Genomic DNA, 13,869 nt, shown 5'->3' with positions numbered 1-13,869 from the left:
TGCTTATTTGTAAAATGGCGGGTTTCTAAATGGATTTTCCTTTTAAGACCTCACCTTTTAAAGTTTTTTGGTCCAAATGACAGATGTTTTGGGAATTTTATCTTTTTGAATTCCAGTGCAAATTGACTTGATCTGTGCCTTCTGGACTCATATGCAGATCAGAATGCAATTATCCTTTTGGATTTCACATTTATCTGAATTTTACAAAGCAGTTCTCACTTTAAAAAAAGTACCAAAATGTTTATTTTAAGATAAGGTATGTTACTAAATGACATATTTATAGACTAATATGTATTTGAAACGTGGGACAGAACAGATTTACTGTCTGAACAAATGCAAAACTGATACTGGCAGAAATAGATTGATCAGTCCCCCATCCATAATATGAATGCAGGAAGTGTTTTTGCCTGCTGTGTATGCTGTAGAAGTCAACCATTACTAGCTAAAATAAGTTTTTAATTTTTGATAATCACTTATTCACTTGTCATCTTCATTCTAGGGATCTGTTGTTTAGCCAGATGTATGACAAGATGAGTGAAAATTCTGTGGCAAAGGGTGTCTTTCTGGAGTGTCTTGAGCCATACATTTTAAGTGATAAATTGATGGGAATTACAGCTCAAATTATGAAAGATTTGCTGCTTCACTTCCAAGATAAGAATTTAATGGCAAACATGGAGGCTTGCATTGTACATATGGATATCACCAGCCTAGACATACAGCAGGTGATAATTGGTAACCTTCATATTTTGACATGGATGTAATCTCATTCTGCTGCTGTTTAAGTATGAATGTTTTCAGTAGTTAACGAACAAGATGTTTAAAACGTTTTGTGTTGCATTGTGCTACAGAGATGCCCCTGGGCTCTGTAAAACTCTAAAAAGCATTTTAGAACCAGACAAGATCTCTGAGGGTAATCTACATTAATCTAGCTATAATTATGTGGATTTATACAAGTTTCAAACTTGGGGTAAATCGTGGGTGGGGAATCTCTGGTCTGCAAGCCAAATAAGGCTGTACCAGCCTCCCCATTTGGCCTGCAAAGCCATTTTTAGGAGTTCATGCCCACTCGTCCTATTTTTGTCATGTATGATGTCACCAGGTGTCTCATGTGTAGGGGCGGGGCTTCAAAGGAAAAATTGGGCACTTAAAGTGAGCTCCCAATTGTTCTTTTGTTGAAACACTTCCACCACCCATTAACCACTCCTTCCGCAGGGCCTGTAAGACAGAGCTATTCTGCCTGATCTTCAATTTGAATTAGCCTGATCCTCTATTCCCTTTTCCCTTTCCTCTTCTATGAAGAACCCCTTTCTGGGACCCCACATTTAAATTCTTGTTCACACACCGCCTTGCTGGCCCTAGAAGGACCAACTTGGCCAGTTAGCCCTGGTGACCATTTGATGTCTACTGACTGGGGTTCCCCTCCCCCAATGACCCCTGAATTTTTGAATTTTATTGATATTGATGCTGCATTTTATGTTGTATTCTATGCTGTTTTATGCTGATTTTAAGTCACATTTTAAACAATGTTTTATATTTGCTGTTAGCCGCCCTGAGACCGGTTTTTAAACCGGGAAGGGCGGGGTATAAATAAATATTATTATTATGAGCAGTGGCTCATTCAAGGAGGGGGAATTGTTCTCCCTTCCAGTGCTGCTTGAACCTTAAAAAAACTGGAGGTTCAAAGAGCTTCACAGGACTGTTTGAAAGCTTTTCCAAAGCAGCTCCATACCTCAGTTTAAGAAGCAGCATGGTTGTATTTGTAAAAGGGCTTTAAACGTCTCTTTGAAAAGCCAGGAATTCCAAAAGCAGCATGTGGACGTTGGAAAGCCCTTTGCTACAAATTACCTCCCTTCCCCCTCATTTAAGGAAATCAGTTTCAGCTTTTTGTATATGTATTTCTCTACATTATCTTCTGAGTCCACATGCTGCTTACTATCTGGTATAGTGTTGAATAAATCTTCAAGTCTCAAGGCATATATTTTTGTTCCTAGGTGGTCCTCATGTGCTGGGAGAATCGTTTGTATGATGCCATGATCTATGTCTACAACAGTGGCATGAATGACTATATTACACCAATGGAGGTAGGAAGGTTGCAGCCACATACTAAGTACCTTTTATGCTCATCATCAGTTTTCTGCAAGACGCTTAGCTAAACATCAGCCCCAGCCAGGGTGGCTGATGGTTAGGAATTAAGGGAGTTGGAGTCCAACATGGTCTGGAGGCCATCACATTGGTTTCCTTTACGCTTTAGCTTTAGACTGGAGCAGTCCAGTTTTTAATAATAATAAATAACAATTTTTATTTATATCCCGCCCTCACCAGCCGAAGCCGGGCTCAGGGCGGCTAACAACAATAAAACAGTACAAAAGTACAGCACAAACAACACTCTAAAATCATTCATTATAAAATTAATTAAATTCAAGCCACTGGCCACCATTGGGCCAGAGCTCTGCGAAGATTGCCGAGGGAGGGAGTCAGGCTGTGCCCTGGCCAAAGGCCTGGCGGAACAGCTCTGTCTTGCAGGCCCTGTGGAAAGATGTCAAGTCCCACAGGGCCCTAGTCTCTTGTGGCAGAGTGTTCCACCAGGTCGGAGCCACAGCCGAAAAAGCCCTGGCTCTAGTTGAGGCCAGCCTAACTTCTCTGTGGCCTGGGACCTTCAAGATGTTTTTATTTGAAGACCGTAAGTTTCTCTGTGGGGCATACCAGGAGAGGCAGTCCCGTAGGTACGAGGGTCCTAGGCCATATAGGGCTTTAAAGGTTAAAACCAGCACCTTAAACCTGATCCTGTACTCCACCGGGAGCCAGTGCAGCTGGTATAGTACCGGATGAATGTGATCTCGCAGTGAAGACCCCATAAGGAGTCTCGCTGCGGCATTCTGCACCCGCTGGAGTTTCTGGGTCATTCTCAAGGGCAGCCCCACGTAGAGCGAGTTACAATAATCCAGTCCGGAGGTGACCGTCACGTGGATCACAGTGGCTAGGTCAGGGCAAGAGAGGTATTATTCTTCTTTAACTGCGGTTCTTATTTATTCTGAACATTGTGCATGTTTATAGAGAAGCCACACACACATTCCCTGGGTGACATTGGCCACAGCCATTTTCTCTGAAGCTGGGAGCAATAAGTCTCATGATTCTTATCAAGCATCACTAAACATAGAGCTGGTTTAAGTAATTTCAAGGACTTGCTCTTCAGCCAGTGGTTGTTTTTTTCAGACCAAATAAATAACTCTGCAACATTTGACAATAAACAAGTCAGTAGCAACCTATTTACTAAGGACGTAGCCAACATGTACTGCTCATAAGATGTCTGAAAAATAATCACTATTTTATTTTTCTTCCAATAAAGTGCAAGCAAGCAATAACAGAATTGAAACAGATTTTAAATTAATGGAGGCTCTTATGCAAAAACTTTGTGATATTATCACTGATGCTGAGGCTTAAGAGTGCATTGTAATAAACTGGTCATATGCAATAGCCTTCCAGAAAGAACTCATGGATATGAGATTCTCATATGGTTCTGCCTCCCCAACATCGTATGTTGAACATTGCGATTATCTTGTTGTACTTTCTGGAGACAGAATTCAATTAAATAAGAGCACTGGTAGGGTACTGTGTAACCCCTCAGATGTCATTGGACTACAGCTCCCATCAACCCTGGCCACTGGCCATAATAGTGGAGGTTGATGGGAGTTGGAGTCCTACAGCTTCTACATGTTTCCCATCTCTGGGAACCTCTTCTTATTGCATACCTGTTTTCATTGCAGGGAGAGAAAGTGAGTCAGCTAGACTGTACTGTTTATTTAAACCACTGGATTAAAACCTCTCCTTTCCCCAGGGAGAGATACTGCATTTAAATAAACAGAGAGCATCGTTTTACTTGTTAGATCCCAACATGGTGGGTGAGTGGGGAGCCATTGCATGCACTCAGAGTTTTATTTTGTAGTTTGAGATTGCTTCCTAGAAAATAACAAGTAAACGAGAAACTGTAAATATGGGTGCCTTAAATATGTTCCTTCTCCCTATTAAATTCCTTGTTTGATGAATCATTCAAACCTGTGTGGACACAGATTATACCATGGCAAGTCTAGGACTACTGGAAAGATGGTGCCACTGTGGACTGCATGGTGGGAAAGGTCAACATTTAGCTGTTGTCATGGAGAATTAGAGAGGAGATCATTTAGTGACACATTCATAATGTCAACTACCAGCTACATAATTGCACTGGCATTTTGTTAAGGACAGAACAAATCCCTTGTATCCCCAAAATGTAATAACATAATTTCTAAGCTTGTTTGTTTGTTTTTTGGTCCAGGTAAAAAAATAAGCAGCACGTTGGTCTGTTTATTATAACGTCACCTTTAAGTATTCATCACCTATTCCTTTTCATTTGCATGAGCAACCATGATGCTGTTTCAGTCTTCTTGTAGGGAAATAAGTATGTTATTTCAGTGGCGGTAGCAGTGGTTATTAAGCAACTGCCTGAGTGTACTGATTGATCCCAGTTTTCTGCCTGAAAACTTTAGTGCTGAAAATGTTCGAAAGGGTGGTGGTAACTACTGCAGTATTAGGCCATCTGCATGAGTCGGTTTTGCCACTATAGGTGGCTGAATAACTGTTATTGGCAGCGCAGCTAAAGGACACTTGGTACAATTCACATTTTCTACCCAAGGTAATTTATACACTGGAAATGTCATCAGTTCCATGAGTAATTAATCACCAATGGGAAACATCTATTTATCAGTTGTGCCATATCTACTGTGTTCAGGATTCAATCCCCAGCATCTCCAAGTAAGGCTGGGAGAGACCCTGTCTGAAATACTGGAGAAAGCGGCTGCCAGTCTGTGTAGGCAGTACTGAGCTAGATGGGCCAATGATCTCACTTGTTATAAGGCAGCCTCCTATGCAAAGGAATTAATATTAAGATGGGTAGAATGAAATCTGCAGTTCCGTAAAGAGTGTTTTGGATTTGCTACCTCCCAGGTGATATATTTTTATAGTCTCCCTTTCTTGCATCTACACTGGTTCCTGTACTGGCCTTTGCATTTAATTACAACCAGTAATCCCCTGGATGTTTGAATGCACAGAGGCAGCGATCTAGTATAGGCCAGATTCTTATCAGATCCTAGGCTTCTGGACCAAATTTGACAGGTGGGCTGTCCACCTGTCCATCGCTAGGCAATACAGTGACATCAGGCAATTGTGTGCTTTGAAGTCATGAAGTTGGGACGTCAAAGCATGATGCAGGGTTTGCAAAGAGCCCTGTGTGGTGCTTTAAAATGTGTGAGGCTTTGGCTCCCAACTGTGTTCTGGCAACCATACCTCTACCTGTCTCACAGATGACATCACATATGACATTAGTTCTGGGGCAGGTGGGAGTGGTTTGGGGGGAAATGGCCCTCCAGGCCAAATTTAAACTCTTGGTTGACCAAGTTTGGCCAATGGGCTGGATATTCCCCTCTGCAGTATAGATGAAGAAAAACCCCTTCTCCATTACTCTTATTGCATAGGAAATCAAAATATTTTTTAGCCTTGAAAGGAAACCATCCAATCCCATACTGGTCTCCCCTGAGAACGTCAGTGTCACCTACTTAGTAGTACCACATACTGCTCTTCATTTTCTTAGCGGACAGATGAGCTGCTGTTGTGGCATTGAAAGAGACTGGAGAAGGCAGCAGGCGAGTGTTTAAGTACACTTTCCCACATAGTAAAGCTTTACCTCATGTGGTATGGGCCTGGGGCACACTCCCTTTGTATTATGCTGCCATTCCAAAACAATTTGCAGCTATTTAAACCAAACTGCCCCGGGCAAAACTACCCATTCAACTACAGTTGCACCCTTTGACTACCTGGCAATTTTCTCTTTTTGAAATCTCTCCCTTTTTGATGTCTTTTTACTACTGCCAAATCCACTATTAATATGTTGAACGAAAATGAAGAGCAACAAAGGAAACATCTGCTAACCTTGTTTGTGTTCTCTTCATTCCTCCCACCCCCAGAAATTGTTCAAGGTCATTGCTCATCCTCTTAGTGCTGGAAAGTCTCTCTCAGGTACTCTGTGTTTGATAAGTATTTATCGTTTAAATTTACATTTTGAGCACTTTTTGAAAGTTTGTTTGGTTTGTGATAGCTGAATGTGAGGGATTGCTATAGCCTACCCACCTCCGGTCATCCTAGTCTCAGCTCAGCTCATTGGCTTGTTCCCTTGGAGAGATCTGCTTTATGACTGATAAACTTCCTCTCTGGAAATGACTTTCATGTTAAAACTCACATGAATCCAGCCTATACCTTAACGTATATGCTGATCCTACTCAGCTTCTGTGTACCCAAATGAGCTACAAACCCAGGAGGGACACTGGCAGTGGTGTGGCTTGGTATAAGGCAGCTCATTATGTTCCATAGCTCAGATGAAGGGGGACTTATGCATTCTTCTAGCTGACGCCAATATCCTATAAAAGGATAGGAATACACCGCCAAGACCCTGAACTTTCTGAGCAAGCATGGTGTCATTCCTTTGTTTTATACAGTGACTATTATTTACTAAATGTCAAAATTATAGTATTTTTTTGACATTTTCAGCCTTTCATGAACCTTCTCAAATGTTTAGTATCCAGATGCAATGTCTTTAGTGTAGACATCTGTCCATATATCAGATTATGAAGAAAATGGAACATTGAGTTTGTCAAATCACTTGGTTATTGCAAGTAAGTCACCTGAGGCCCTTTTAGCAAAGCAGGTTATGAACTTTGAGTAAATTCAACTCCAGAACATAATACAAAGCTTTTGTTTCTCTGTGTGTGGTTTATTTGTTTGTTTTTTAGACGAGCAAGTCACCATGGGCAACAAGCTGCTTGTCTATATAAGGTACGGTACGTCCAGCATCTATGAGATAGTTATTTATGTTTTGCTTTCTGTAGTACAGTGGTACCTTGGTTTAAGAACAGCTTAGTTTATGAACAACTTGGATTAAGAACGCTGCAAACCCGGAAGTAGGTGTTTTGGTTTGTGAACTTTGCCTTGGAAGCAGAACATGTTGAGTGTGTTCCATTTGTAAACTGAGTCCCCTGCTGCTATGGGAAAGCACGCTTTGGTTTGAGAACGCTTTGGTTTAAGAATGGACTTCTGGAACGGATTAAGTTCGTAAACCAAGGTACCACTGTAGTATGATCTTTTTTGTCACATAGGGACAGAGAAACCCAACAGCTCTGCCATGCCAGCAGCCAGTACCATAGCTTAGCTAGGATTCTCTGCACCCCAGGCAGCACCCCCCCTCAGTTGATGAGCATTGCCATTCAAATGGTGTATGCGTGCCACATCATCTGATCTATTTTGTGGGGCGGGCCTTATCTGCCTCCCCCATATTTTATTCAAGCTGGCACCCCTGCCTCAAATGCATAGGGTGATCTTGAGATGTAGAATGAAATCAAGGAGGCTCCTGAAAGACGAAGTGTTGTAGAAGTAGCAAATTCCCTCACATCGACTGAGTACACACATGCACAGTTGCAGTAAAGAAGTAAAATTTCCAGATACTCTAAATAACTGTGCATGAGAACAATCGGCCATGGAGCTGACCAAAGGGATGGCAACCCTAGAGTTTATCTTAAATGGAGTCCAGGACCTACTGCAAGATGTAGGTATTGTTGAACCGATCTAGAACAGTGACCATGGTGCTATGAAATCCAGCATATAAGTGGACAACTGCCAAGAAAGTCCAACATTGTTCTGACTTCCTCAAAAGAGGAAACTTAATAAAAGGGATAACAAGGAAATTGAAAAGGAAAGCCAAGAGGTTCAGAACACTTGGCAGGAGAGAGGCTATTCAGTACCATCATAACAGAAGCTTGACTGGAATGTAGACCTAAGATCAGGAAAGGTATTATCAGGGCCAAGTGGATGCCTGCATGGTTGAAAAGTGGAGTCACTGAAGTGATTAGAGGCAAGCAAACTAAATTCTAATGCTGATAGACTGCTTTGGGTGAGTGGGGAAACTACAGGGGTATAGAACAGAGTGACTGGAACCCTGAACAGGAGCACTCTGCTGCTGTTTGTTGAAGGGTCCCACTTGTATACGAGTAGGAACCCAGATAAGGAAATGGGGGCCATTTCCAGCCGCATTTAGGTCTTTGCTATGTTACAGTTCTTAATTTATGGCACTGTTTTAACTCCATCTATCCTTTCTTAACAGTTGCTGTTTGGCTGGTCGAGCTTATCCACTGGGCAATATCCCTGAAGATCTGGTACCTTTGGTTAAAAATCAGGTGAGTTAAAAATAAACTGCAAAATTCACTGGAAAGGTCAGTGGCTCAGTATTACCCAGCCAGTCCATGTAGAAAATAATGAGTTGAATGACTGATGGTCCAGCTCCGTATAAGGCAGTTTCCTATGTTCGGCTAGAATAATTTTGCATTTTTGAAAAATTTGGAAGCTGCTCCCGTAGGTGTGCTTAATAAGAAATAATATCAAAGGCATAATTTGTTGTGGAACTCCCTTCCCTCCATCTTTGAATAGTATCCACCCACTCTGGCAATGGTTGCCACAGCAATATCCCAAAGTTTTCTGTGCTCAACTTCACAGACTGCTGGTCCATGTTTGGAAGTCTTATTATAGAGGAAACAAGATAGAGTGTAGAAAATTTGAGACAAAACAAAAGAGGCAATATTGCAGGAACACGAGCAAATAAAAACTCAAATGGATACTTTCCCCCTACATTCCAGTTGTGTCATATTCTCTAAGACTATGTGCAGATACTAAATTTATTAAGGTTGGCAGATGACTCCCATCACGGAACCTGGTTTATCCATAGCAATCACATAACAATGTGATAGGAATGACATGCCTTTTGTGCTTAGCCGTTACGTTTCAGATATCTGATAAGAAGTTGCTATCATCTGGATAACGGTAGCCTTTTGATTGTCTGCCACAGCTCTTTGTGATTGTCCCTGAGCACTTTTTCATACACATTTTGATTCTCTCCCTTGCCTTTCTTTCAATGAAGATACAGTCAGCTGGGAGCTGTGCTATGTTTTTTTCTGGATTTTTTTTGTCCATTATGGACTTCATGGGAGTCTAGAGCAGGAAAGGGGAACTTTTGGACCTTCCAGATATTGCTGAATTATTATTATTAAAACTCCAATTCTCATAATCTCTGACCATTGGGCATGCTGGCTGACTGGGACTGATGGGACATTTGAACAGCCATAGATTCCCCACCACTGGTCTAGAGGCTAAGGCTGCAATCCTATTCTCACTCACCTGGGAGTAATTCAAGTTGACTCTGTGGGACTTGCTTCTGAGTAGACATGCATATGATAAAATGTACCTAGGCTTCATTTCAGTTCTTGGGGAGGATGGCCAATAAGTATATCACCTGATTTATTGATTTATTGATTTTTTTTAAAGTAAATTTCTATACTGCCCATAATCCAAAGATCATGGGGTGGTTTACAATGTAAGAACACACAAATATATACCATAGCAAGAAACAAAACCAATATCCCCCCACCCAGTTTAAAAGGACACAGGATTGCCATGAAGGATTTATGTGACATTTTTTATTTATTTATGATATTTTTCAAAGCAATGTAAAGAAAGAAAAGTCATTGATCTAAAAAGCCTAATTTTGCATTCAAACATGATGGGAGGGAACATGCAGAATGGAAAAGGGTGGGGACACAGTGTGGCTGTTTTGTGCATGCAGGCTTCATTTGAGTTGTTGGGGATAAGGGTGAGCAAGTAAATCTACCAGATTTTTCTACACTAAGTATTATACATTTACAGTGCAATCTTACGTGCTCTACCTGTATGCCACCGTACAGTGCGCACAGGATTCACTCCCTGATCATGAAGTGACTTACTATTCTGTTAAATAGCCACAATAATGGTATAAAATAGCTTTGAATATCCACATTGAAGCAACATTTTGAAGCATATCTGATTGTTTTGCTCTGTATGCAAAGACATTAGTGCTTATTAGCTGTGCTCAGCTCAGTAGCGTGGCAGATAGTTTGGATGTAGGCCAGGTGCATCTAAATCACTGCCAGTAAATTTCAGGCATCACTTCTGTGTTCCTGTTGCTAAAGCTCCTCGGGGAACTGTTATTTTAACCACAGCGAAGCATTGCGTCTCATGCCTCACTGTACAGATTGATCATATAACCTACTTACTGAACTGGCACTCCTTATCCCAAGTAGTTGCACAGTTGTGGCTCTCTGCAACTCTGCTGTGCTGTTCTGGTCTTGTGGTGTTTAACTGATATACCTGTTGCTCATAGTCTGTGATGGACAGCCATAGGCGCGGTCTGTGTAGAGATGTAGAGATGAAGGGGGATTGGATCTTGAAATATGGGTCCCCTCAACAAAATTTAAAATTCGGCTTTGTAATTCGGAATTTATGTGATGTGATTTGATTTGATGGTTAATAAAAATATTTTTTTAAAAAAGAGAATCCAACAATATCCGGACTGTGGAATGTAAACAGATATTGTTGGATTCTCACGGGAAAGGGAAACAGGATGTGATGTTGCTGGTTTCCTGTTTCTTTTGTTCCTTTCGTTTTCTTTGTTCAGTTGCTCTCTGCTTCTCACAGACACAAGATGTATTTTTCTTTGCTCTCTGCATAGCTTAGTAATAAAGTATAGCAATGTAGCCCATACCTGCCTCATCCTTCCGTTTTGGACTTTGTTGTTTTATTGCTCTGCTGGGTGGGCTCAAAGAAGATGAGCCTTATCAGCTCGGAGGACCAGAGCTGAAATTCAATAGGGCATGCCACCTGAGGGGACGTGGCGCCCAGCGTGGGCAGGGGGGCAGCCGCGATGGCATCCCACCGGGATCACGCTGCCGGGAGCGGTACTCTCCTCCCGCACTCCTCTTCTTCCGCCAATAGCCCAAGGCTCCTTCATGGATTTCTGTTTTAAGCACAGTGATTGGATGGGGTAACCCCAGTCATTCTTGCTCAAATTGTCCATGTTATTTTCCCCCAGCGTTTGGCCTGTGGTTCATAGATTTTCATAATCACTCTCCCATTTTAAATTCTGCTAACAATCTTTCCTTTATCTTTTATGTCCCAATAAATTGACTCGATATATTAGGAATTGGTGCATTTTGGAAAGTAATCTCAAAGGCAAATGTTCTTGTGTCTTTTGCCAGAATTCATTATTTAGGAAACCTGTGGTGATAATCTCTCTCAGATGCCAGTGAGCAGCAATAAATGTCAATAATTGTGAAAGTGGATGTAAGAAGCCATGGGATATGTTAAACAGAAGTACTTTGCCTACTGTTAAATCATTGAACTTGTACCAGGAAATAAACGTCCAGCACAGCGGATGGCATTTAAGGAACAGAAAATGCTGCTGAAAATCCATTCTGTATTCTCAAGGAGGTTTAAGGAGCTGGTAAGCTTTGAACAGTTCCTTCAGGTATTCAGTGATTATTAATCTTTCATGGCAGGTCTTTGAATTCCTCATTCGTTTGCACTCAGCAGAAGCACCCACCGATGAAGAGGTTTACCCTTATGTCCGTACACTGCTGCACTTCGATACACGAGAGTTCCTCAATGTTCTTGCACTGGTAAGTGGCAACACCACTTCCACAAAGATATTGGGGGAGAAATCCCATCACCTCCTTCATTTGACTTAAAGATATATATGTCAAGTTTTCACTAATCTAGAAAAACTTACTTGTTTGACAAATATAATATTTGCTAACCTTTTCCAGTATTAGCTACAACTGAATATTCTCTGTCACTACAATCTCTCCTTATGGTGTGTAGAGTTTCAGTCTTTATGAGCCAACCATCCCATTTACTGCTGGAAGGCCTTTCTGAATAAAGGGAATTTGGGAGCCACTGGAACAAATTCCACCAACACCGTGTGTGTGTGTGTGTGTGTGTGTGTGTCATACTTCTTGAACTTTAACCAATGTATTCAATGCATTTTAAAAATGCATATTATATTAGGAATAGTCTTTAAAATGCTGTTGGTATTGCATATGCAGCTTTGCAGCAAGTAACAGGTTTCCAGGCCAGAATATGCTGGTGATAAATCTATTCACCATTATGGATTACATTACTCTTGGTGGGCCAGATATTGTAAAAAATTATGTAGCAGTATGTACTTGCTAAGTGTGTAGTTCAACATGTGAAAAGCTGCCCTTTTTATTTTTTTATTTTACAAAGACCATGCAGTTGCTATTTCTGGAAGCCAGAGGCTGCCCTACTATTAGATACAGGAACAGAGAACCAGAAGACTCTCCTTTTATTTCCATTGCCCTTTTTAATATCCAAGGAGAGTGGAAGATGTATGTGTGCGGCTTAGGGGTTAGAAGCCCACAATACTAGATTGGGTTTGGGGGCTGAAGAAGATGGGATGGAAGGATGGCACTGTGAAAATCCCATCATTTTCATGGATGCTCATCTCCTTTTCCATTTGTGCTTGCTGCTAATAGTTTCACACTGGACACCCACAAGCCACACTACACCGTGTCATTATTGGTCCTTTTTTCACTTCTTCTTGCTCAGTGTAAATAATGCCTCTTTATGCTGAGAACTAATTTATTTTGTGCCTCTTGTTAGAGCTAACATTGTTGTCTGTATTGATGCTCTAGTTTCATTTCCATATTAGAAGTGGGGAAGTTTGCCTCTGTAGAAATAATACGGACTCTGCAATCTGGCTTCTGCACTCTGCTGAAACTTTAGTAATCAAATTAATAATGATAATAATGATAATAATGATAATGATAATAAATTATTATTATTATTATTATTATTATTATTATTATTATTATTATTATATTTTATTTTATTTTATTTTATTTTCCCCAGCCAGTCTGGGTAGGGTATAAATAATAATTATTTTAACAATATTTTTATAATAATATTTTATTCTCATTTCCAGACATAAGCCTCTCATTGACCTCTCTACTGTCTTTAGTACAGTTGATGTTCCTCTCCTGGTTGATTCCCTTAATGCTCTGGGTTTCTTTATCTTGCTCCCTTCCTCCCTGTCTAATAATCCATTCAACAGGAAAGTTTTGTTTGCTTTTTCCTCTCCCTTTGTTCCTTCAGGACCTGTTCTTAACCCTCTGCTATAATAGGCGCATGAGCTTAACATCCTGGTTTTGAGTTTGCTACAGCATGGCTACCCCCTCTGGAAATTGTTACATCTATGCACTGTGCTTGTCTCTGCCTCAGGACCCTATAGCTTTCTGCCACAATATAAGCCGTCATATCTTAACAGCTTGCATGTTACTGTCAGCTTCTCCACTTCACACTACTGTCTGAGATGCTGCAGGCACCTGAAAACAATTATAGTTTGAGCGAGTTGTGTTACAGGTAGAGGCCAAATGATACTGTCCATCATTGCAAAGTGCTGTTGTACTTTTATTCCAGTTTCTATAGTCTAATTGGCCGCCAACGTCTTTGCAACAAGATTTACAAGCAGAGTAAAGTAACAAGTTTAGTGGATAATTACAGTTGGCGTGAGGGAATGAAGGAAGGATGTAACAAGTCCCACTGCTAGCTGCTGCATTTTTCATATTTCCCATTATATGGGGATAAAGGTATAAAGTGTTTCCCCCTCTTTTCTCTCCCAATACCATTATCTAACAAAGACCTTTGAAGACTTTAAGAATGACAAGCAAGCTGTAGAGTACCAACAGAGAATTGTGGACATCCTTCTGAAGGTAAGCTCCCTCCTCACCTGTTTTTGTAGTGGCCATAGTAAAAGATGGATTGTTTCTGGGGTGTTTATATTCCTTTATTTTAGTCCTGTCACTGAGTTGGAATGCTTTCTTTGGGAAATGAATAAACGTGTCCTATGTGTGCCTTGCTAATTGACAAGAAGTGAATGGCACTGGCTTCACTAGCACCTCTTGCAAG

The 13,869-nt window shown here is 41.0% G+C and overlaps 1 protein-coding gene across 4 annotated transcripts in view; it reads left to right on the top strand.

Annotated features, from left to right (window-relative positions):
- VPS8 (VPS8 subunit of CORVET complex) overlaps positions 1 to 13,869 on the top strand; it is a 93,104-nt gene that overhangs the window by 24,250 nt on the left and 54,985 nt on the right. For all 4 annotated transcript variants that reach the window (XM_081910310.1, XM_081910311.1, XM_081910308.1 and 1 more), the window contains 7 exons: positions 500 to 722; positions 1,992 to 2,081; positions 5,997 to 6,048; positions 6,819 to 6,861; positions 8,183 to 8,255; positions 11,442 to 11,561; positions 13,602 to 13,673. In XM_081910310.1, coding sequence (XP_081766436.1) covers positions 500 to 722; positions 1,992 to 2,081; positions 5,997 to 6,048; positions 6,819 to 6,861; positions 8,183 to 8,255; positions 11,442 to 11,561; positions 13,602 to 13,673 — 673 coding nt within the window. The remainder of the gene's footprint in view (positions 1 to 499; positions 723 to 1,991; positions 2,082 to 5,996; positions 6,049 to 6,818; positions 6,862 to 8,182; positions 8,256 to 11,441; positions 11,562 to 13,601; positions 13,674 to 13,869) is intronic.

This window comes from Podarcis melisellensis (genome assembly GCF_964234715.1).
Source record: "Podarcis melisellensis genome assembly, chromosome: 5".
Classification (NCBI taxonomy): domain Eukaryota; kingdom Metazoa; phylum Chordata; class Lepidosauria; order Squamata; family Lacertidae; genus Podarcis; species Podarcis melisellensis.
This window is presented reverse-complemented; position numbering and strand designations above follow the sequence as displayed.